Consider the following 24,642-nt stretch of genomic DNA (forward strand, 5'->3'; position numbering starts at 1 on the left):
TTGGTGTGAATTTTTAAGCCAAGTTCTCCAGACTAACTCCAGTTCTTAGCTCTAACATTTCTCCTGTATTCTTCTAACTTCCTTCTTTTGTGATACTTTCTTTCCTGCTGTTTCACAATCGTCAGAAGTGCTAGTTTAGCCTCTGGTGGTCTCTTCTTCTTTCTGAGATCTCCTAAACTGAGAAGGAGAAGGTTAGTTTCTGCTCAGCAGTTAAACCTTAAGGCTCTTCACGCTGCCCTGAGCACAGTCCTCCACGCTGAGATTTTTAGGGATTGATCAAAATCTTAAAGGAAGAGCAACATATTTCCTTATGATTAACTTCACTGCGCTTGTCTCCACCACTAAACAATCACTTGTCCTTTTCCACTTGCCTCCCTGCTGTGCCTTATTCACACCTGATAAAACATCAAAGTAAATTGTTTAGTTTTGAGTCATTACGTCTCAGACCAGTTCTGTAGAACACGCCCTGCATAAGACATCCATTTTATCAAGTCACTCAAGTCACTGCTTGTACAATTCAAAATATCATTTGCTTTTGAAAAATGTGAAGATTTAGACTTTTATATCTCATTGGAAGATAAGATGATCAGGCCTTTTGAGAAATTAAAGCTAAAATGACTTGTTAATGTGGGCCGTTTACATTCGAGCGAAGTTTGACTTCATGCATTATGACCCCAGTCGAATAAGCTGTATTCACTTGGATTCACTTGTTCACGTATATAGGGGACCCATAATGCAGTTACATAAAGTATACAAGTAAATGCCTAGTGCTGCACTATAATTAATTGACCTATTTTATTGACCTTGAATGCACCAGACTGCTTCATATCACTACGCTCACTGCCTGTGCTTGCAAGCTTTGCTTCTTTACTGGTTACTGTACAGCAGACACCAAAACCAAGCCCAAACTCAAACTTTGTGCTGGTATAGTACACGCAGTTTCCTCTACAGTAAAGGATGAATCTATACATGATGTAGACGGGGTGGGGGAATTATGCAGTAGTTTCCTGCCCTGTCTACAGTATACTTTGCTGAGTTTTCAGAAGCAGCAGCCATGCAGAAAGGAAACCTAACACTATGTGTGTTTGTGTGTGTTTGTGGGGGGGTTCTAGACCAGATTCTGCAGATGGATTTCTGTCCCCGAGTCGATCTAGCAGCAGGAATGGAGAGAAGGATTGGGAAAATGGCTCCACAACCTCCTCTGTTACATCTAACACGGAGTATACTGGTAGGACAACTTCGGACATATCTTCTTTAGCAATGGTTGTCAATGCAAATGTTAAAACTAGCTGAGGACAGTTTAGCATAAATAGTTTGGGGAATAAATATAATTTTAAGGCATTTGAATGAACTAATGTTATGGAATGACATCCTAAACATAGTTATGAATTTCTGAATATTGTGTAATCTTTGTATTAATGCACAAAGTGTATTCATCTTTTAGTAGATGTGAAATGTAAATCAAACATATCAGCTGTCTGAGCTTTTTTCTTCTTTTTTTTATCTAAATGCTGCATTCTTAGATCAAATTATTTTGTCGGTGCATCCAATAACACGTGGATATGTTACCAGTAGCAATCTTCATATATGATTTATCAAACGAAAGAGTAAAAATAGGGAGGGAAGTCTTTTCTTTGACATAACTGGAGTAGTTGCCGTGGCTGATGTTCTCTCCTCTGTTCTCATTCAGGACCAAAGCTCTACAAGGAGCCCAGTGCCAAATCTAACAAGCACATCATCCAAAACGCTCTGGCCCACTGCTGCCTCGCAGGCAAGGTTAATGAGGGGCCAAAGAATAAGATCCTGGAGGTAACAGCAGGGGGCTTTTAGTGCATCGGTCTATACACTTGCAGGGGTCGGGGTGTCCCGATGGCTGTATGAATGCCACTAACCTTTAAAATTGTGGATTGTCCTTCTTCCCATTTCTCCTGTCTGCTTTTTACTGGTATGAAATAAAAGCACATCATGTCTCACAGAAGTACTTACTGTAAATAATGGTGTTGATCAATATGATAGGACTGTGTTGTTGTACTGATAGAATTAGTGATGTAGAAATGCATGTATTATAATTGCAGAAGGGAAGGGCAGAAACATTTTTGCATTTAAGTCTGACTCACTTTTAAATAGCTAAATTGATGCTAGTGGGAGTCCAAAGAATGAGTCAAATGTCAGCAAAACCCTTGCCTTCCTTGAGCATTCATGACCTTCATACTGTATCTAATGAGCCTCTCTCCCCTGACATTAACAGGAAATGGAAAAGTCAGAGGCCAACAACTTCTTGGTTTTGTTCCGAGACTCCGGCTGCCAGTTCCGCTCTCTCTACACTTACTGCCCCGAGATGGAGGAGATCAACAAGCTGACAGGCATCGGCCCCAAGAGCATCACACGCAAGATGATCGACGGCCTCTACAAGTACAACTCGGACAAGAAGCAGTTCAGTCAGATACCAGCCAAGACCATGTCGGCCAGCGTGGACGCGGTGACGATCCACAGCCATCTCTGGCAAACCAAGAAGCCGGCCACCCCTAAAAAAGTAGTGCCTGCCCAGTCCTAATGGAACTTGACACCCCCAAACATCATCATTCCCCCCCCTCAAATGGAACATACCCATTTCAATTTGCACTTCACTGTACATATCCATGAAGATTCAAGCACCTGCAATGCCAGTTAGATGAATGCATATTTGACTATTCGTGTTTGTTTGTTCGTTTTTTTCCTCTAAATGCATTCCTGTCCCTGTTTTTCCTCCTTGCTGTGGACTGGACACAATAGGACTCAATGATTATGAACTCCTGGAATGTATGCCACTGTTGAAGAATGATGTAAATGCTTCCCACTTCTGTGTTTTTAGAGATTGTCATGTTTGAGTCAAATAATGAAGGCATGTGTGAGTGTTGTTTATCGTCTCATATGTGCCAAACGTCAAAAAAGAGACAGTGTGAATGCTAGGACATTTTACTGAAGCACTGAATGTTTTTAATTCATGTACAGATTGATTTTTGTTAGCATTATGCTGTTGATGTGTGGCCTTATGCATGTTTTGTTTTAGCGTGTGAGTGCAATGGGGTGATTGTAAAACAGCATATACAGAGGCTTTTTTTTTTTGTAATTGGAGAACGCTTTTTTTTCTTCATCTCTGTGGGTAAAACAGTTTGTATATTAATGTATGTAAAACTACAAAGGGCCAAAAAACATATTGCATACAGCTAGTACTAGCCACACAGTACATGTGTGCTCAGCTTAACAAAGCCAAGCGGTTTCAGCTTTTTCAGAAGCCTTTTTGAGAAATTAATTTTAAAGAATGCAGGACGTTACTGTAGATCACTGGTTCTCAACCTGTGGGTCGGGACACCTGCAGACGATTTAATCTATAATGTATGATGTGTGACAAATATATTTCTAATATACAAATATGCTGTCATGTTTGTGATTGTTTTGTTAAAAACCCCTTTCCTCATGAAACACAGAAGTAGTTGCAACCTCAAGACGTACTCCTAGAAGTAAAATTGACGACCAGTGAAAATAAAAATCATCCTTAAGTTAACCACCTGGTTTGTTTTCACTTGGGGGTTTACAAGGAGGCGTTGCTTCAGCCAAAAAGGTTGAGAACCAGTGTTATAGATCACTCTGCTGCTGGTTCACAGCAAATTTGTGAACAAATAAAAGTACTTTTTTATTTTAATTGTTGAACAATGCCTGCACCGTGCAGTATCTTCACTGATAATTAATATAATGTATGATGACGCTCACCAACTGGTATTAGTATTATGACTCAATTCCAAGACATAGAAACATAAGAAGTATTCTCTTTATATGAATATCAGGATTTAACATTACATTTTTGTACTAGTACTTTCTTGGCAGTATTAAATTCTTCAGATTCACACTGGGTTTACTTACCTTAAAAAAGTCTGCACTTATGATACGTTAAGGCACTTTTGGTAAAATCATCCACCAAACACCAAATGTAATAAATACAAAGTTTAGATTGCTGATAAGTTAAAAAAAACCAATTGCTCTGTTATTTAAAAAAAACAGTCATACAACACAGTAAGTGTTCTGATTCAGTAAAGGCCACACTGTTTCCATGGTGTCATTTCAACACATCTGTGCATCTGTTGCTCTTACATAACAAATCTGCATTGACCCAAACTAAGCATTATGTGCAGAGCAGCATATTTGTCTGTTGCTTACAGATACAACATTTCTTAAACAGGCCAGTTGTTAGGTATTTTTTTTTTGTTTTCTATTTTTAGGAGAATGACTTTCACAAAATAATGCAAGCCAGAATAAGGAAGATACTTGTTGCTGCATACGGGTAGAAACTCACCACAGAGTTTCAATGGTGTCAGTATCATGTTCCTTTTGCCACCGAATGTCAAATCAACACCATTTGCAGGTATGATTTCCAACAAAAATAAATCTGCTAACATGGTGCATTGTTTTCAACTGGGGGATATTTATGACCAAAAGAGAGCATGTTTTTGTAAATTGAATCTAGTATGACGGAGTGTTTCTCTTTTGCTTATTGGAATGATTTGTCCACAGAAGCTCTGTCCACCTGCTTATGGCTGTTTAAGGCCAAGGTAAAAGGTTATTTTAACTGTAATAATATTATTGTGTGTTCATGTGAGCTCATATTCACTAAGATGATGTTGTTTTGTTTGTCAGACGCTGTGCTGTCATTCAACATATTGCTGAACATGTCATTTCTTTTTTTTCTTTTTTTGGCATTTAATAAAACTAAGCATGGCCTCAGCATTTATGTTATATTATTTTAAAAACATAAAAGTCTATTGTAAAGGAGAAAAGGATCTGTCAATCACCACAGGCAAATTGAAAGAAAAATCAGGGGGGCTAATAATATTTGTATGGTTTCATTTTGGATCGATTGATAGAAATTAAGAAGGTGGAAAGACCACTTGGAAATATTCATCTTATTTTTTACAGTTTTATACATTTTGGAGAAACATATCATAGCGTTTGTGTGAGGCAGCAGTATCAAATGTTTTTGTTTAAGCTCAGTCTTATACTCCTTGAGCTGGAGAAACACTTCATTTTGAGAAACAATTTCTAAGAGTAATCAGGGTAATAATATTGTTTACAAGCTTACAATAAATAATTATGTATCACCCACATGCAAATTGAATAAATGACTTTGGGGGACACCTCAGCTGGGTTTGGTATGGGAGATAAAGTTACCCAATGTGGACATAAAAGCCCCAAAAGTCCCAGGTTCACTGTATATCAATTGTTTGTGCTAAATTGTATTAATGCAGAACTGTTTAGGAGCTGTTAATTCAAACATACAACATCAACTCCTGCATTATTACTTAATTGTGTGGCTTGGTTTTGCATGTTGGCCCTTTTTCAATACTGACACGAAGAAAACCTGCTTTCTACCACAGGAGTAATGTTTGACTTCTGGGGCTCTGTGCAAATAATGAGGCCTCCATGTAAAGTATGTATGAACTGTACTTGATTGAAACTTGGAGGAATTATGGCACATGCAAAACAATAGTAGGTTAACAGGAGTGCAACAAATTGTTGCCCCAGTGCCCCCTAACAGATTAATAAGCCATTGCTGCACTAGTAGAATTTAGTTGGTTAGTAAGGACTTTAATTGTCCACACTGAGGACAATAAATTGTCACCCTGCAGCATTAAAGACAATTGACAAGCCAATCAATGAATACAAGAACAAGATTCAAAATAAATAAAAAAACATAAAATGGTAAAGGGTTGGTTGGTAAAATCGTAAGGAGGAAATGCATTCAGCATAATTGCATTTGACAAAAAAATATTTTACTGATTGGTTTATGACATTTGTTGCTATGAATCCAGACATGTTAGAGTGGTTTCACATGATTTTGACTGACCAGAATTGATAGTTTACAGTCAATTGCGATATCAATTATAGACCATGCGCTTATGACGTTTATTCTTAATGCTATATAGCTTGATGGTAATTTACCAAATCCACTATGTAGCTATAGTTAAATAAAGAAAGGAGAAAAGAGAGCACATTATTTGTTATTTCGTTTTTGAATATCTTTTATATTAAGTTACGTCTTTAACCACAATTAGAATTTTACTATAGCATTAGCCACCTTATTAATTCCACACTCAATCAGTAGAAAGTGTTTTTCATGGCTTTGTGTTGTAGGTGTGACCCCTTGACTGTCGGCCGTCATCACAACAGTTGATGGGTGGTTTGCGGCTGCGTCCGCATGGCAACCGCGAGCTGTGTACAAGAAAGAGGGCAGAAGGGACCTTTCTGGAGACGCTGACTGGGATATCGACACACAAACATTTTGTTCTGTCCGTTTTCTTCGCAGATATCGTCGCATTTTTGGAAACTGCAAAAAAAAGTCCGCAGCGACTTTAATGCGGCGTGTTGTTGCGGCGCAGACTGACAGGTGAGGAGTTTGGCACTGATTCACGGGCGGCGTGTTAGCTTGCACCGCCCGGGTGTATAGCCACGCGCGATATCCTGCACATTAAAAGGGGAAATTAATGACATTGTTCGCTTTTATTTGTCTGGCGTGCTGGTCCGCTAAACTGTGTGAGAGTGTGCGCTACGTGCTCCAATGCTCGAGTAAACGAGGTGTGTCTGCGCTCAGGTAAAGTGCTGAGGCTGTCAGGTTTTGGGCCGCAGACCTTTCTGTTCCATCCTGGAGCAGACCTGGATGTTGTTCCTGTGTGCTGGGGAGGAACAGGGCGGTGTCACCGGCCGCTCTGACTCCGGCACAGACGCCCGGAGCCATCCTTGCTGTCACTGCATCTTAAGGGCGAGTGAGTGGTTCATGCATAATGGAGATCTCTTTATGTCCTGGTACCAGCTGCCGATGTGATGTTGATGTGATTAACCATTTACAAACCCGACAATTCACAAGTGCATTCTGACATATTTCTTACCAGGGTCATAAAGGCTGTCCACCCTTTTTGTGCAATACGGTTAAATGTTTATAGTGTAAGCCATCATACAGATTATTATAATGGATGCATATACAATCAGTTTCAACATACTGTTGAATATTACACAGATGCTACAATTTGGACATGCTGTGCCACTGGAGGTGAACAGATACCAGAGAAGAGCACAATAAACTCACTTTTTAAAGTATTTACAGGAGAAGCTCCTGTTGAAGTGTTGATATGACATTACATTTGAAACATTCGGTCAGTGTTTTAACTGAGCAGCTGGACACTAGAAGTCCCTGTAAATGGACTCTGTAAACATTCCTGTGGACATCATTCTGGAATAGAACTGTTCATGAACATTTGCCATTGTTTACATCAATTATTGTCAACAAATACCTTAATGCTTCTTAAATCCAGTAACAAGCTTGTTTTTTTTCCTTACGCAACTTGTCAGCAGAACATTTAATAAAATGTTTTAACTTTGGATTAGGCAACAACCGATTGCATGTATATAATGATTTGAGATTCCTGCACTATGAAAATTATTGTTTTTAAGCAATGACTATGAAACTCACACAAAAATTATATACTGACAAAATCGTTGTTGGTTCAACAAATCAGTTCCACCCTTGTTTTTGGGTGTAACGTCATGTAATATGGAAGTAGGCAACATTTCTCATAAATCTTGGATCTGTACAGTAGAATGAAACTTTGAATTCAGGTTACAAACCATAAGCATAAGCACCATAAATGTGCATCTTCCCTTTTTGATGCAACTTTGTCAACAGCATGTCCATCTTGTCTTCGCTCTGTCTGTGTTCCAGCCAGCTGTACGCTGCCACCGCAGAGCTTTAATCATGACGGCAGAGGAGACAATCGGGATCAAGGAGGCAGAGGTAATCAAGGTGATACTGGACTTCCTGAACTCCAGGAAGCTGCACATCAGCATGCTGGCCCTGGAGAAAGAGAGCGGCGTCATCAATGGACTCTACTCTGATGACATGCTCTTCCTCAGGTATGACTGTACAGCAGTAACTTGTGGCACATAGAAGAAGACTATAGTGTCCTAAAAGGGAAGAGTTGACTGTTTTCAGTGGCCTCTTAAATTGTTCATTTGATGCTTTCAACAGACAACTCATTCTGGACGGCCAATGGGAGGAGGTGATGCAGTTCATTCAACCTCTAGAAGGAATGGACAAGTTTGACAAGAAAAGGTGAGAGAAATAAAGAGAACATTAGTCTTAAAAATGTGCATGTTTAAGGAGTGGCTTTTTTTAGGGACACCCAGAGTAGTTTTGATTTATTGTTGAGGCATTATGAGGAGAACATGAGGTCTGACTGAAACACAGCTTTATGTGTTCGAGTTGACAGAAAATCTCTTATTTGCAGTACAGTTGTATTGCTTGTTTATATGTATTTCAAGTAATAAATACATAATAATAAGTACAGTATTGATTTGTTTCTCTTCACTAAGACTGGTAGCCTTAGGCCCATTCCCAGTACTGTGTGTCATACAAAATAACGTTGTATTATCGTATACCATAAGAAATGTCATAGTATAGTATAGTATGTCATAGAAAAGTAATATTATAGTATACTCATGTCATATTACTGACTTTTTTCTTACTAAATACTCAACACAAACAAAGAACATTTTTAAACTCAGTTGTCCTACATAATTAAATAACACGTTTATCAAAATAATCCCACCCAGGAAATGTCACAGTCCGGTTAATCAGTTTGTGTTTTATGAAGTGTATTTGATAATACTGAGATTTGTGTTTCCAGGTTTCGCTACATCATTCTGAAGCAGAAGTTTCTGGAAGCTCTGTGTGTAAATAATGCTATGTCTGCTGCTGAAGACCCTCATAATGTACGTAAATACTGTATGTAATGAGGAAATTAGTATGAGTTGTGACAATTTGAAAAATAGTTTGAACAGATAAGATGAAGGTACAGTAGCCTGGGGGTCATTGGAGTGGGCTCACTCCTAAAAGGTCACTAGCTGGGAAACCAAATGCACTCAAAATGCTTCTAAACATGGCAACCTAATACCTAAGAAGCCCTTGATTTAATTGATATGATGCATCTTTGCGTGAACATGAAGCTTCTTCTAAAACGTATACATACCTACCAGTGTGGTTCTCCAAAACACAGACCTCAGATTCAGAGAGAGCATCTTTAACAACAGCCACATCCTCACTTCTCCTCTCCGAATCTTCTGTCAACTGTAGCTCGAGCTCACCATGCAGGCGGCAGTCAGGTGCCTCCACAGTCTGGAGGAGTTCTGTCCGACCAAGGACGACTACAGCAAGCTGTGTCTCCTCCTCACCCTGCCGCGCCTCACCTCCCACGCAGAGTTCAAAGACTGGAACCCGAGCACGGCACGTGTCCATTGTTTTGAAGAAGCTTGTGCTATGGTGGCCGAGTTCATCCCTGCGGACAGGAAGCTGAGCGAGGCGGGCTTCAGGGCGAGTGGAAACCGCCTGTTCCAGCTGCTCATCAAGGGGATTCTTTATGAATGCTGTGTTGAATTCTGTCAGGTAATGTGATACCTTAAATAGAAGGGTTACATAAATGTGTTAAAGTCCATTTTAATGCAAGGTATCCTTATTTGATATGATAGGTCCTACTTTTATTTCCAAATCATCATATTTGAACAAAAACTTTCAGTCACGGTTGATGGTCGAAACACCTGTTTCTGTGTTTTCTAGAGCAAAGCAACTGGTGAGGAGATCACAGAGGGTGAGGTGTTGCTCGGTGTGGATTTGCTCTGCGGGAACGGGTGTGATGAACTGGACTTGTCGCTGCTCTCCTGGCTGCAGAATGTCTCTCCGGGTGCCTTCTCCTGCGCCTTCCAGCAAAAGACCCTCAACATCCACGTGGACCGCCTGGTGAAGCCCAGCAAGGCCGGCCACGCCGACCTCCTCACTCCGTTGATCAGCCGCCTGTCCCCCTGCCCTACCTCACCCTTCCACCAGAGGCCTCATTCAGCGGACACCTACATGTCAAGATCCCTCAACCCGGCTTTGGACGGCCTGTCCCACGGTCTGGCAGCCCAGGACAAGAGAGGCATGGAGGCGAACATGAAGTCCGCCCTCAGCCGGAGCCTAGTGGAGAACAATGTGCATCAACAGGACGATTCGCCAGAAAAGTAAGGGCCAAAGCTGAGACTCATGATTTTTACATGATAGTAGTTTACCAAGCCTGTATAACGTGCAACATTAGGTATTAAACCCATGGTAGATCTTGTTGTATGACACAATCTGTAGCTGAATTATTCCCATTATCACTGCTTTAACAGAGACATACTACCTATTGTGCTGCACAACGCTTATTACACTGCATCGGAGTGTTGATGGATGCAATAGGATCTAAAGCCTTCACCTCATAACTCTTTATTGAAAAATATATTACTGAGCCAAAGACTAAATTAAGGTTAAGAGTCTTTTCCTTATGGAAACTGATATTTTACACTGAAGTGGACTGAAGAGCAGTTACTGAACTTTTTAGTAGGTTCTCCAGAGCTCATTTGGTCCTTACTACAGCCTCAAGGGTTAGGATTAGAAAACACTTCAGGCAAGATTACCACAAATAAAATGTCACACCACTAAGGAGGCATCAATTGACAGGGATTCTGTAAACTGAGAAGTTACCAGACTGTTGGATTTTGCAAGGTTCTCTGACGCCACCTGCTGGATACAATTAATGTGAACAACTGGTACAAAGTGAGATCTCTACGATCAGGGATGAAGTGCAGGAGTTTGTCGTCCTCAACAGAAATAGTCTTGCAGTAAGTTATGCAACTTAAGACATGATTACAATGAATCAGATATGCAAAAGAACAAACGTATTCTTTAAGTTAAAACAAACACATTTCTCATTGACCTTGTTAATGTTGTTTGCTAATAAATAACCGTACATTGTAGCAAAATGAGTAGCCCACATTAGTTCTATTCCTTTCCTTTTGCTACATACACAGTATAATACTCAAGTTTATTATACATTAAGTGCTTTTTTGGCTTGTATTGTTTTACCTCCTAATTCACCTCAAATCAATTTAAATAAAAACAAAATTGTTGTCAACTGACATGTATATTTCCCTGACTATAGGAAGCACTCACAAAGCCTGGATGGACCCAACCCCACACGCACACCTCTGACCCCTGGAAAAGATGGCGGGCCACCCTGCAGCACAGAAACACATGAGGTAATAAGAACTGCAGTAAATACTTGTTTCATGTGGTATAGACAATAAAGGTTTTAAAGATCCCTATTAGCTACAGCATTGCACTAGGTGTTCACAAAACAGACTGATATAGTGACAATGCGAAAAATACAGGACAACAAAAATGCACACACAGAGTAACATAACCAAACATAATAATACAGAATAAACAGGACAAGACTCGCACTCAGGAAAAGTGCAATTCAGGTAGTCAGAAAATTCAAAGTAGTCTGTTTAAATGCAAATAATACAACATCATATAAGAAACAAGTACAAGAAACAAGTAAGTGAAAAAATAGCCAGTTTCTCTCAGTATTCCTGATCCACAGACCTTAGCACAGTGATAAGCATAAAGACACTTCAGATATTGGGGGGGTGGGGGGTGCCTTGATTGCTCAGGCTAAATTGGTTTCATGACTCGTGTGAAGACTGTAAAAAGAAGTAGCCATTGTTGTCTGTCTGGTCACTTGAGTCAAAGTTAGATTTTCTTCCCTCCAGTTATTACTCCAGATTTAAAGAGATTTAGAATAGATTCCCCCTGAACCTCCTGGACCACCTCATCTCCACTGCCTCATAAATCCTTCCCCAATTCTCTACCACACCTGCCCAAGGGGCACTATTGCCCTCCAGCCCCCTGTTCCAGAGAAGAGGTCATGGACACTGGAGGCAGATAATCTGGCGTGATGTGCGGTCACACCCAGCGTGGCCTGCTGCTTCCATCATCGGTCATCTTTATGCACCCCAGATCTCATCCAGAGGAGCAAAGTAGCTTGAGATTGAATGTTTGAAAAGTGGTGAGAGAGGTGAAGGGGAATGTACTGTAGATCTGCTGGATATGATGAGGTCCTTGAAAACTTTTTATGGGATTTATGATGGATGAGACCTTGGGAGTTGAAGAGTTATCAGTAGTGGCTCTTGAGAGAGAGTCTATTATAATCGTGTGTGTGTGTGTGTGTATGTGTGTGTGTGTGTGTATGTGTGTGTGTGTGTGTGTGTGTGTGTGTGTGTGTGTGTGTGTGTGTGTGTGTGTGTGTGTGTGTGTGTGTGTGTATTGGCAATGAGCCCTGCCAAGTGTTCAAGCAGAGAATACTTAAACGCAACAATAAATATTCTGCCATTCAGGTTACAGGGCTTGTTCTGGTAAAACAAATCCTGTCAAAAATTTGTGACAGTTTTCTATATCTTCTGCAAAAAACAAGCTGTCTATTTTTGACTCGCTGTGTGCATGTGTGTTTGTCCAGCGTCCTGACTCCACGGAGCACATCCAGGAGTATTACCGGCAGCGTCTCCGTGTGCAGCAGCATCTGGAGCAGAAGCAGCAGCAGAGACAGCTTTACCAGCAGATGCTACTGGAGGGAGGAGTGAAGCCGCAGGACGGAGCCCAAAACAACCTCACCGAGACCTTCCTCAGTAGGTGAGCTAGTCCTATTAAAATATTGGAATATCAGTTATTAAACGAAGAGAGCACAATCTCAGTGCTACCTTTATTGAGACAAAGAGATCTTGTTTTTGTCCAGATCCATTCAGAAGTTGGAGGAGATGAATGTGGGCATAGACCACAGAGGAGATGAGGTGATGACACAGTGGAACGGAATGACAGGGAGCACCAGCGCATCCAGTCCCAGAACCACCAACACCTCCCACACCCCAGACACTGGGCCGCCAAGGGAAAAGCCAGGGGGAGGAGTCAGCAGCACCCCGGTAAGGACCGGGAGCCACGGCTTGCCTTCCCTCAACGAGTCCCCAGTTCCTGAAAGTCAGAGGTAAGAGCCTGCCGAGCATGTGGTCAAGTCATTACCACAACATCAACTCCCAAGAACTCATGTATTTGGCTATGGTTGTGATAGGACTTCATGTCATTTGATGCATTTGATGTTGACTACTACTGACTCTTCAAACTCTTAAGCAAATATTGTAACATCTCACATAAATTGAATATTGATCGGTAAGCAGGTCACATTCCTGTGTTGCTCTTCAGCATTTCAAAATTCTGAAATTAAAGAGTCACTATCAATTATAAAATGAATTTTACTGGTATGGAATGAATTTACCTTTCTAGCTGGTGTGTGTGTGTGTGTGTGTGTGTGTGTGTGTGTGTGTGTGTGTGTGTGTGTGTGTGTGTGTGTGTGTGTGTGTGGCCATTTTTATTATCAGTGTTGACAGGATAAGAGGATCTTGTCCCACAGTCCAAGATGATTCTGGCTGCTCTGCGACACGTAACTCACAAGAGGTACAGCTAACTGCTTAAGTATTGTTTTCATAGTTGTATTTTTTTTTTACCAGGTCCATTGTTCTTTGTAACCACCTATGTATCCGAACCATCAAAAAAATGCTATAAAGTATCTCAATGCTGATGTACAGGTAGATCCTAGTTCAAAAGATTATTTTTCTAAACTCGTACAGCTGGGGAAATCCAAAGCCCAGTTTGTTAAAGTGAACCAGCTGGAGGACACACAGGCTGTTCGTGCAGTGGCCTTCCATCCCTCTGGGGCGCTCTATGCTGTCGGCTCCAACTCAAAAACCCTGAGAGTCTGTGGCTACCCAGAGACACTGAACGTCAGGTAGGAGCTATTTACATGTACCTATAAAATCCAAACTTTGAGATATTCTTACAAGATGAGAAATTATTTATGCACTAGAAAATAGATGGTGGTAGCTTCTTAGAAAATGTTACTAAAGTTTGTTCATACACAGAAAACCTTGACAGAAAACGTAACAAGAGCAATTTTTTATCATTCCTGTTCTGTGTCTTCAATTCTATTTATTTTAATTTTACAAAAAGTCAACGAAACTTTGAGAAACATGGTTGTCTCACACCTAGAAAAGTCAATCCTCATAATGTTTTAATCCAGGTTGCAATTCTTCCCACAATTATTATATAACATTTTAGAATTCACGCCTTGTCTGTCTTGTATTGTCTTGACTTGTCCAGTGGTTCTGGTGCAGTCAAACAGCCAGTGGTACGCTTTAGGAGGAACAAACACCACAAGGGCTCAATCTACTGTGTAGCCTGGAGCCACTGTGGACAACTGTTGGCTACTGGCTCCAATGACAAATTTGTCAAAGTCCTGCCATTCAATGCAGAGAGCTGCAATGCCACAGGTATTATTGTATGTGCTTTAGTGTGTATGTGATAAGCAATGTCCATTTTCCCAACCACACCACACTTTAGTTTGAATTATCACTTACTTACTTACTTGCATTTTTCAACTTCTGAATAAAGAGCATGTTGCTGCTGTTGTGGTCAAAGGGATTTGGTAAAATAAAACAAAATGCAGAACAAGTAAAATGCAGTTTCAAGAAGAATAATTGAAAGTAAGCATTTCATCTTTCTCCGCATATTAATATAATGGTGTTGTTTCCACCATAAATGTACGTCTCTGATTTAGGCCCAGACCTGGAGTTCAGTATGCATGACGGTACCATCAGGGACCTGGCCTTCATGGAGGGCCCTGAGAGTGGAGGATCCATCTTGATCAGTGCAGGGGCCGGAGACTGCAACATCTACACAACAGACTGTCAGAGAGGACAGGGGCTTCATGCCCTGAGTGGACACACTGGTATGTTAGCCACAGCATATGCCTTGCCATTGTGAAAGAAACAGCCTTGAGGTAATAAAAAGGCATAGACAGTCATTAACAAAATCATTAAAAAGTATTTCATGAAAAACATAGTATATAGTATGTCATAAAAATGGCATGATATAGTGTGACATGAAAAATAATAAAAAGTTATTGTTTAGTATGTCATGAAAAAATCATAGTATAATTTGTCATAAAAAGTAATAATATAGTTTTAATAGTTTAAAAAAGATCAGTCATAAAGTACGTTGAAAAAGTCAAAGTACAGTATGTTGTGAAAAAGTCATAAAAAGTCATAGTTATGTATATCATGAAAAGACAATGTATAGTATGTCATACAAAGTGAAATTTTAATATTTTTCAAAATGTCGTTAAAATGTTATAGTATAGTATGTCATGAAAAAGGGAAATTATTGTAATTTGTATTATTTATAATACATAATTATATTGTCATAAAAAATTATAAAATGTCATAATATATTCGGTTAGAAAAAGTAGTAGCTTAGTATGTCATAAAAAATCAAATGATAGTAATTTGTGAAATGTCATTTGAAAGTCATAGTACAGTATGTCATGACAAAGTGAAATTATAGTCATTTGTAAAATGTAATTCAAAAGTTATATTATAGTTTTTCAAAAACGTCAGAAAAGAGTCATGCTATAGTATGTCATAAAAAGGGGAAATTATAGTAGGTTATACAATTCATTCAAAGTTTAGTATGTAGTGAAAAAGTTGCGGTTCAGTATGTCATACAAAATATCATAGTATGAAAAAGTGAAGTCATATTATTGTATGCCATAAAGATTTAGTTTTTTTGGTCAAATTTCATAGAAGGTCATTAAAAGACCTAAAAAAGTCAAAGTATAGTATGTCATAATATAGCGTGTCAAAAAAGGTAATATTAGAATTATTTCTAAAATGTCAATGAAAAGTCATAGTATAGTATGTCATAAAAAATGAATAGTATGTCGAAAAAGTTGTAGTTAAGTATGTCATAAAAAGTCAATGTAAAGTATGTCACACAACGTGAAATTACAGTATTTAAAATTGCATCGTCTAGTCTGTCATAAAAGTCATAGTATAATATGTCATACAAAATTAAATCATACTAATTTGTGAAATGTCAACTTAAAGCCATAGTATAAATAAGTTAAGTTATAGTTATTCTCAAAATGTCACTAAAAAGTCATAGTATGGTAGGTCAGAAAAAGTAGTAGTAAAGTATGTCATAAAACAAATCCAATGATAGTAATTTATAAAATGTCAGTTACACTCACTAATCATACCTCCGTCATCTTTTGTTTATACCGCAAGCAGATTACATGAAAGTTGTCCTTTTCTGTTCTTTTTATGTCATAAAAAAGGAAATTATAGTAATCTGTAGAATTTCATTAAAAAGTCATAGTATAGTATGTCATATAAAAGTTAAATTATAGTATCTCAGAAAATGTCCTGAAACACAAGTTTAGTTTATAGTGAAAAAGTCATAAAAGGCCATGGTTTAGTATGTCATACAAAATATAATGGTATCATGAAAAGTGATTCTCAATTTTCTTTTTTAAGTCAATGGTATTTATTTATTTATTTTTGGTAAAATGTCATAGTATGTCATAAAATTGCCACTGAAGTCATAGAATAGAATTTCTGAAAAAAGACAGGATCAGAATTAGCTTTATTGGCAGAACGTGTGCACAAGGGATTTGATTCCATATTTTTGCATTTCTTTCAATGTACTTGCACAAAAATAGAAATAACAGCCAGGGACAAGAACAACAAAGCTAGACTGAAATTAATTTATAGAATAAGCAGGACTTTGTATGCCTAAAAGTAGCTGATAAAAAGTACAAATATTTTTAAATATATCTAAACGGCACCAATGACCAACAATAAAATAAGAAATATAACATCTAAGTCAAGTGTTTTGCAAGTTGTATACAATACAAATAGTTCAAAGAAATAAATACAGAATTGATATACATAGACTTGATGATTATGTACATTATGTACATGTAAATATATCTATATACTGGCACCAATGACTTTCTCTTGGTGGTGGCTGATCCAAACCACACAGGGATGGCCGTGCAGAGAACAAACTGGATTATTGCGGTGTAGAATTGTATCAGCAGCTCCTAAACTATGTTGAACCTTTTGAGCTGGCGCAGGAAGTATATCCTCTGCTGGGTCTTTCCCCTGATGGTGTCCACTTGAGGTCCTGCGAGATAGTGGATCCCAGAAACTTGAAGGCTTTGACAGAAGACAGTGTTGTTCAGAATGGTGTAGGGGGCTCCTCCTGATGGCCACTGTCATTTCCACCTTTCAAAGCTCCCGTCTGCAGGCACACTCGTCAGCATCCCTGATCAGGCCGATGACCATCGTGTTGTCTGCAAATTACAGGAGTTTAGCCATAGTCATAGTATAGTATGCCATAAAAAAGTCATAGCAACATGATGTACAAAATGTCATAAAAGTAATAGTATAAGACATATTAGAAAATACCACAAAAATGTCATAAAAGTCATAGTATGTCATAAAACGGTGAAAGTATAGTGTTTTGTCAAATATGAAAAAGTAGTGTTATAAAAAGTCATAGTAATATGTTAAAAAAAAAAAAAAAGTCATAGTATGTTGTAAAAAAACTCATAAAAAGTCATAGTTTAGTATGCCATGATAAATGTCTGAAATAAATCATAATATAGTATGTCATGAATAAAGTGAAAGTATAGTATTTTGTAAAACGTCAAAAAGTCATGGTATACTTTGTCATAAAAAGTTGAAAGTATGAGATTTTGTAAAATGTTGAAAAATCCTATTAAAGTATTATAGAACTATACTATGTCATAAAAGTTATAGTATAGTACATCATAAAAAGTCATAGTGTAGTATGTCATTACAAGTCAACGTAAAGTATAAAGTTATATAAAAAAGTCAGAGACTAGCATGACGTAAACAATTAATAAAAACGTCATAGTATAGTATTTCTTAAAATTCTGAGTAAAGTATGTCATATCAAAATAATAGTATAGCATGAATAAGAAAATGTCATAGTAAAGAATGGCTTAAAAATGTAATTTGAAAAGTCACAGTATTCAATGTCAGAAAAAAACAAGTCACGTATGTCATTAAAAAGTGAAAATATCGTATTTTGTAGAAAGTCATAAAAAAGTTATAGTATTGTATGTCATAAAAATGTGATAGTAGTATGCCTTACAAATTGTTACAAAAAAGTAATAGTACAGTATGTTATAAAAATAGGATGTATAATATATAATAGTATGTCACAAAAAATGACAGTCATTGTATAGTTGTTATTGAAAAGTCATAAAAAGTCAAAGTATAGTATGTGTTAAAATACTGAAAGTATAGAATGTTATAAAAAAAGTTTAGTATAATAAATTGTCATGTAAAGTAATAAAATAGCGTAAAGTCATAAAAAGGTTGTAAATTTAGTAGTAAAGTATGTCGTATAGTATGTTGTACAAAATATCCTATAAGTCATAACTGGTTGTTCTGTGTTCAACTGTAAAAAGCAAAAACTTGTTTGGTGCTCTTGGAAAACCAAAAATCTTTATAATCAGGCGGTCAATCCATGCCCTCCAAAACGAGGAAGGAATATGATATAATAAGTGTTTTCATTATTTACAACTGATATCACCTGATAGCCTCCTATTGTTTGTACTATATAGGTGTGACCACACCTGTTTAGTTTGTTAAATGACGAAGACCTACTGGGGCCGAAACATGTTTGCTCTTTTAATGATTTAGTCTCTATAATGAAGGCTTTTGAACATATCCTTCCTTGTTGTTTTAAGATTTTGGAGGGCCTGGACTGCTTCCCTGATCATTATATTATAGAAATACAAAGAAATGTGATACTCGCATAAACGGGGCTTGTAAACACAACACGGCAAAGATATAGCATCCACAGGGTTTAATATGTCACCGTTTTGTTTGCACAGGTCACATTCTTACTCTGTACACGTGGGGAGGGTGGATGATTGCCTCTGGCTCTCAGGACAAGACGGTGCGCTTCTGGGACCTGCGGGTGCCAAGCTGTGTCCGGGTTGTGAGCACAACGCTGCACGGCTCAGGTGAGTTCCATCACGGCTCTTAAGGACGGCGGATCTTTTTATGTGGCTGCAAATGACTTGTACCACACTCCTACGTTTTAAGCCGCAGCAAACGTACTACTTGCTACCATTGTGTCTCACACAGGAAGTGCGGTCGCTTCAGTGGCGGTGGATCCCAGCGGCCGCCTGCTGGCCACGGGTCAGGAGGACAGTACCTGCATGTTGTACGACATCAGAGGGGGCCGCATAGTTCAGACGTACCGCCCTCACAGCAGCGATATCCGCTCAGTGCGCTTCTCACCCGGAGCCCATCATCTTCTCACCGGCTCGTACGACAACAAAGTTATCATCAGTGACCTTCAAGGTAGCAAAGCCCACATGGGGAGACAAAGAAAGAATACATATTGTGTACAGGATGTGTAATCCCATCTGAAAAGGTTAAACTTTCTGGAGGCCAACTACCCGTAACACTTACTGTAGGAAGAGTGATACACTCGCATTTATGTGATCATTTGGCCACCATGTTAGTGCAACACAACAGTGTCTTGTGACTGGATTCCACTGTTTGCCACCCCTGTGTGACGTGTGTTTTTTTTCTCTGCCCCACCCCCCAGGTGACCTAACAAAGCCCCTCCCTCAGACAGTGGCAGGGGAGCACTGGGACAAGGTGATCCAGTGTAGGTGGCACCCCCATGACCGGACCTTCGTCTCCTCCTCCGCAGATCGAACTGTCGTCCTCTGGGCACCGGGCCCCTGAGCTACTCGCTGGAGAACCGCTGGTTAACAGCAGCAGCAGGAAGCACAAGAACACAGTGTCCACACTTGGCAGCATGGGATCGCTAAACTGCTGCGGTGTGCGTTTGTGTACACATACCGTGAGCATCGAGCTGTTTATATGCTGCTCAGTTTAGAGTTAACAGTGTGTGTGTGTGTGTGTGTGTGTGTGTGTGTGTGTGTGTGTGTGTGTGTGTGTGTGTTGAGGTTGAAAATCTTGGTTGGTTGTGTGTGTGTGTGTAAGCAAATGCAGCATTCTGAAATTATTTGTGTAATTGAAAGTAAAAGAAATTAAAGGAAACTAATAAGAATATTTTGCAATTAACCTTATGGAGCCTGCAAAGTTGTAGTTAGAATATAGAGATGACTGATATTGAAAGCCTAAGTTCACTGCAAGCACACCTTCAAGTTAGTTTAATTGTTTTTCTCACAATGCCAAACTACATTTTAGTCAGGTACAGTCAGAACTTGGTGCAACATAAAGCAGTCGCTGTCTCTATAGGAAGCAGTGAGCTGGACTCTTCATGTTGTGGATAGAAGCCACGTTTGGTTATGCATATCATAATGTGCCTTTTTGTAAAAAAAAAAGAGATTTTTTGGGTGTGGATAGATTGAGAGATTTATTTATTTATTTGCAGCTTTATTTTGATATTTTCTCATATGCCTTCTCATATGTAAACTCTTGTATTGTCACTGTAATGATCACCCATAATAATAATGTGGACACCTGTATAGATTCCCAGTGTTAATCCTAATGTCTGTTACTATTGAAAAAGTGAGAGTAATCTGCGCTTTACACAAATGTTGAAAATAGAAATTCAGTGATGAGTAATTTGTAAATGTGTCTCAGACCCACGATTTAATTTCAATGTGTTCTAAACACAGTAAATAGCTAGATTACAACATGGGAATTAAGGTTGGATCTGGAGCTTCAGAAACCTGTTTTTGTGGATTCTATTAAGAAAAGTTCAGGTCTGGATTCAGGGTAATTCCAAAGGACGAGCACAGTAAAAGCAAAGCTTACTGCAGTTGTAAAAGGGGATTGTGTGAGGAGAAATAACAGCAGTTGTGGTAAGAGCTCAATCACTGATCAGCTCCTCAGACTTTAGGAGACGAGGTATGCAATTGTTATCCCACAAAATAAAAGATTATTAAAAGAAAGATACAAAATAATCAAAGAAAACAAGTTAGAACAATGGTTATAAGGCACTTTAAAGATAGGAATGCTGCTGTACTGCACAATGTGAAGGGCAAACTGTAGTCACATCTTTAACTTCTACAAATAAGGCTCTGATTTTATCTTCACTTTTACGGAGCACCTATGCAGACACCTGATGGATGTCAGAGAGAAGAGGGTTTTATGCATCATATTTTACATTATCTGTAGCTCACAATGGCATGCTGAGTGTCGTTTGAAACCTGTGCTGTTTTAAACAATGTCTGTGCACACAAATGTGTAATGATGGAACTGCCAAGGGGTCGTTGGGGTTCAATCTGTTAAAAAAAATAAAATGGTGGATGTCCAATATCTCATGTTCTTGCTTTTGAATGAATGGACTTTGAAGCTGTCAGTTAACTGATGGAGTAAAGTTACAAAAAGTCATCACATTGCTCGCTGTTGTCTATGTTGTTTTGGCAACTAGAAACACAAATTAAAATACAAAAATATGATTTGTTTTTTTAATTCCCTGACATATGCAGGGTGCACCACACATATTTCTCCTCTAGGTCATTGCCTATGTTGGGTATGCATACATACATAGGACTACTGATGCCTGTCCTGTATACTCCCATCACTAGCATGGCTAAACTGTAGGGGTTGGGACATGCTCATGGCATTTTGGCAGAAAAAAAGTATGATAAGTTACATGAAGATGGGAAGAATAAAAAGACGTCATGCAGGACACAAAGAGACAGACAAAGTGCAAGAGGTTAGAGAGAAAGGGGGGTGATAGAGGGATGGAGGTAATTGCAGAGAAGAGCGCAAGCAGGGATTTAGCATCACTCACATGCTGCGCTGGATCATTCCCTCTTTTGTTAGACGGACAATGAGAGCTAGGGGGTACCGGGCTTAAAAAGGATAGGCACACTGTCACAGCCAGCAACCCTGGAGAGACACCAGCCAACCCAGAGGTACCAGGAAAAAAACGTGGACTTAAACAGAACCTGTTTTTATTGTACTTCCAGGAAGATTCTACTTTCTTTGAGGGTCTAAAAGGCAAATGAACAAATAAGAACCTGCATTTGGAGAACAAGCGGAGCAACGAAGAAGAGATGAAGTTCGGAGACCTTTATCTAGGGAAAAGACCTTCATAGCTAACAAACTGAGCTTGGGACCCTGGTGTTTGACAATGTTGTTGTTTAATTATGACAAGCCACATGAACACACACACATTTGGGAGTCCGATGTATAGGACTAATTAGGATGTGATTTTGGAATTTAGGGGTTTGCAAGAGCTGCGTGGCAGTTGAGAATCAGTGGATGCAACCATTGGTTTGCTGGCTGTGTGACAGAGAGCGACACTGCTGACGGGTCAGTTGCTCAGTATTGGAAGATTAGTTTGTGGTGTATAGAGGGGAATTAGCGTTGAACAATAGCTCTGAACTGCCTGATAGGCAAGCTTATTGTAATACAGCGGTTTGGGTCTAGTGCTGTGCTGGCTGTGACTGATTTGACAGCGTCACCAAAGAATTCTCTTGTCTAATGTGCAGCAGGCATGTATGATTGAAAATGTTCACGTCAAATCTCTGGCTTTTATATAATGTGAAAAATGCTTAATAAGGACCATCTGGTAATTCCTCAATCAGAAAAGTGACTCTAGCTATTGTTTTAAAACAGTTTAAAAGAGTAGGAATTGGTTTCATCTTGGACATTTTGTTTTGTTAGTACTTAAACACGCTCAGATAGTATAAGAGATGCAACAAGTTGGCAGCGGGTCAGTGGAGGTATCATGGACACCTCCCATAGCCAATGTTTTACGGATTTAGACCTGCAGCACATCCAGGACACTTAAGTTCTACTCTGACTTGCAACTAAAGGGCTTGATTTGCATAAGGGCGGATTGGAGAGAGGAGAGTCCACTGGAATATAGAACTGGCAAGGAACCTTGAGTGAACATTGATAATAATGTGTGACAGCTATTTTTTTGGCTTTCAGGGCATCAATGAGTAAATCATCGAGTATGATGTCTAAATGATGTCTCACCCTGTCCTCTCTTCCCTGAACAGTTGCTGCATGTTTAGGAGGACAGCGCTTCCCCTGGCTTCTATAAGATGCTGTACACTTTAGCGGGAGGGGGCACACTCTGCGGTGTGGCTGCCCTGGTGCTTCTCATTGTTTCGACGGCAACGGACTTCTGGATGCAGTACCGATACTCGGGTAGCTCGGCTAATCAGGGACTTTGGAGGTTCTGCATCAACCACAAATGTCATGCCCACACCATAACTGTAGGTGAGTACTTCTGAAGTGGCATTTGGACCAACTGCATGTTTCTGGGGAAATCACTCCTTCAGAATGTGAATAAACACATTTATCTATACAATCTGATATGATCTAGTGTCATATTCATCAATTACAGTGAATGTGAAAGCAAATGATATCCAATGCACTGACAGCATAGCCAATTTCTTGATCAAAGACCACTATGATGCTGATCTGTCCAGAAAACGACGTAAAATGTGATCTTAATTCCTGCAAACCAAAACACATTACACCTGTTTAAAAGTGTCTCGGTAGATTTACTAGTGACATGAATTAGGTTGTCTAAAGACATGGCAACCTCATTTTTTACTGATGGAAAGATCGCTTACTTCAATTGTGCCAAAAGTGTTTGAAAGGAGAGAAAAAAGAAAAGAGGAGCAGATTGAAGGAAGATGAGAACTCTCCATGAATATGAAGAAAACTTTTGAAATAAAGAGAACACATTCAAATAGTCGAAAAAGATCCTACTGCATACAGCCTATAGGTCCTACTGCAGATACAACTCTGCATTGTGAGTGTGGAATAAGCTCACACTGGTAAAAAATGACAACTTGACATTAAACATAAAAATGTCATGGCATTCAAGCTTAAATAGCAGTATTTTAAGTGTCTGTTGATGTGTATGGGGTCCTGACCTTCTTGTGTCCAGCCTTCTGGGACGCCACACGGGCCTTCATGTTACTGGCGGTGCTGAGCTGCTTCGCCGGCGTGGTGCTCGGCCTGAGCGCCTTCACTAACGGCACCAAGAACAGGAGGGTCCGTACAGGCGGCATCGCCCTGGTCCTGTCAGGTAACACTCACAATTAGCAGGTTCAACTCATTATAAACCGGATGTACTCCTTCAAAGCAATGGGAGTATAAGATTGCAGAGTAATTTTAGTGAAATCAACAGTCAATAATCAGACTCATCTGTCAGACCTTTTTTTTACTTTAAATATATGTTGACAGGTTATAGTTTGGAGTTCCTTTCCTGTGTCTGGTTTGCTTTTATTCATGTTTTACTTTTTATAATTTCCTCTCCCCCTTCATGCTCAGGTTTTCTTGCTCTGCTGGCTTTGGCCATCTACACCGGCGTGACTGTCACTTTCTTTGGCAAGCGCTTCTTGGACTGGCGCTTTTCGTGGTCCTACATCATCGGCTGGGTGGCCATCATTTTGGCTTTCTCTGCAGGTATTTACTGTATTTTGCTTATTTATTTTGTAAAAAAATGTTTATTGTGAGTAAACCGTGGGGACTGAAGTCTTAGTTAGCATCCTTGATGAGAGTATCCAAAAGGTGTGCATTGCAATATTGGGCATTTTTCTTTCAGGTGTGTTTCAGCTCTGTGCTTACCAGCGGACCACTGCAGAACCTGCTCCTTCAAATAACCCGGACAGCTGAACAAGAGGACCATGCTGATTGGCTCTAGGACGGTTGCATAGGATGTCCCTGCTGCGTTTGAGTACCTAGAATGGAATAAATAGAAATCATAAACTCCTGTGTGGTTTCACTGAAACTCTGATTCACTGACACTTTTTTTTTTTATGCTGACACAAACATTTCAAAAACTTACCTTTTTTAGGGGTAGTTTGCAGATCCCCTAAA

The 24,642-nt window shown here is 39.3% G+C and overlaps 3 protein-coding genes across 6 annotated transcripts in view; all 3 read left to right on the forward strand.

The window, feature by feature from the left end:
* camsap2a (calmodulin regulated spectrin-associated protein family, member 2a) overlaps window positions 1-4,761 on the forward strand; it is a 43,473-nt gene extending 38,712 nt beyond the window's left edge. For all 4 annotated transcript variants that reach the window (XM_068707501.1, XM_068707502.1, XM_068707503.1 and 1 more), the window contains 3 exons: window positions 1,113-1,228; window positions 1,691-1,809; window positions 2,249-4,761. In XM_068707501.1, coding sequence (XP_068563602.1) covers window positions 1,113-1,228; window positions 1,691-1,809; window positions 2,249-2,554 — 541 coding nt within the window. In that variant the 3' untranslated portion in view covers window positions 2,555-4,761. The remainder of the gene's footprint in view (window positions 1-1,112; window positions 1,229-1,690; window positions 1,810-2,248) is intronic.
* Window positions 4,762-6,176: 1,415 nt separating this feature from the next.
* LOC137870343 (WD repeat-containing protein 47-like) lies at window positions 6,177-21,105 on the forward strand. The gene is made up of 16 exons (XM_068707505.1): window positions 6,177-6,418; window positions 7,748-7,938; window positions 8,054-8,137; window positions 8,712-8,796; window positions 9,158-9,466; window positions 9,638-10,077; window positions 11,037-11,133; window positions 12,393-12,565; window positions 12,669-12,914; window positions 13,306-13,381; window positions 13,555-13,712; window positions 14,084-14,253; window positions 14,541-14,711; window positions 18,693-18,824; window positions 18,949-19,167; window positions 19,418-21,105. Exons 2-16 carry the CDS (start codon window positions 7,781-7,783, stop codon window positions 19,558-19,560), a joined length of 2,661 nt encoding a protein of 886 aa, XP_068563606.1. The 5' UTR covers window positions 6,177-6,418; window positions 7,748-7,780; the 3' UTR covers window positions 19,561-21,105.
* A 1,745-nt stretch (window positions 21,106-22,850) lies between these two features.
* Window positions 22,851-24,438, forward strand: lim2.2 (lens intrinsic membrane protein 2.2). The gene is made up of 4 exons (XM_068707511.1): window positions 22,851-23,028; window positions 23,708-23,848; window positions 24,094-24,228; window positions 24,368-24,438. The coding sequence occupies exons 1-4, from the start codon at window positions 22,851-22,853 to the stop codon at window positions 24,436-24,438; spliced, it is 525 nt and encodes a 174-aa protein (XP_068563612.1).
* Window positions 24,439-24,642: the final 204 nt, after the last annotated feature.

Source organism: Cebidichthys violaceus, unplaced genomic scaffold (assembly GCF_023349555.1).
Source record: "Cebidichthys violaceus isolate CVI_PGR_0920_01 unplaced genomic scaffold, fCebVio1.0.p SCAF_13, whole genome shotgun sequence".
Taxonomy (NCBI): Eukaryota; Metazoa; Chordata; class Actinopteri; order Perciformes; family Stichaeidae; genus Cebidichthys; species Cebidichthys violaceus.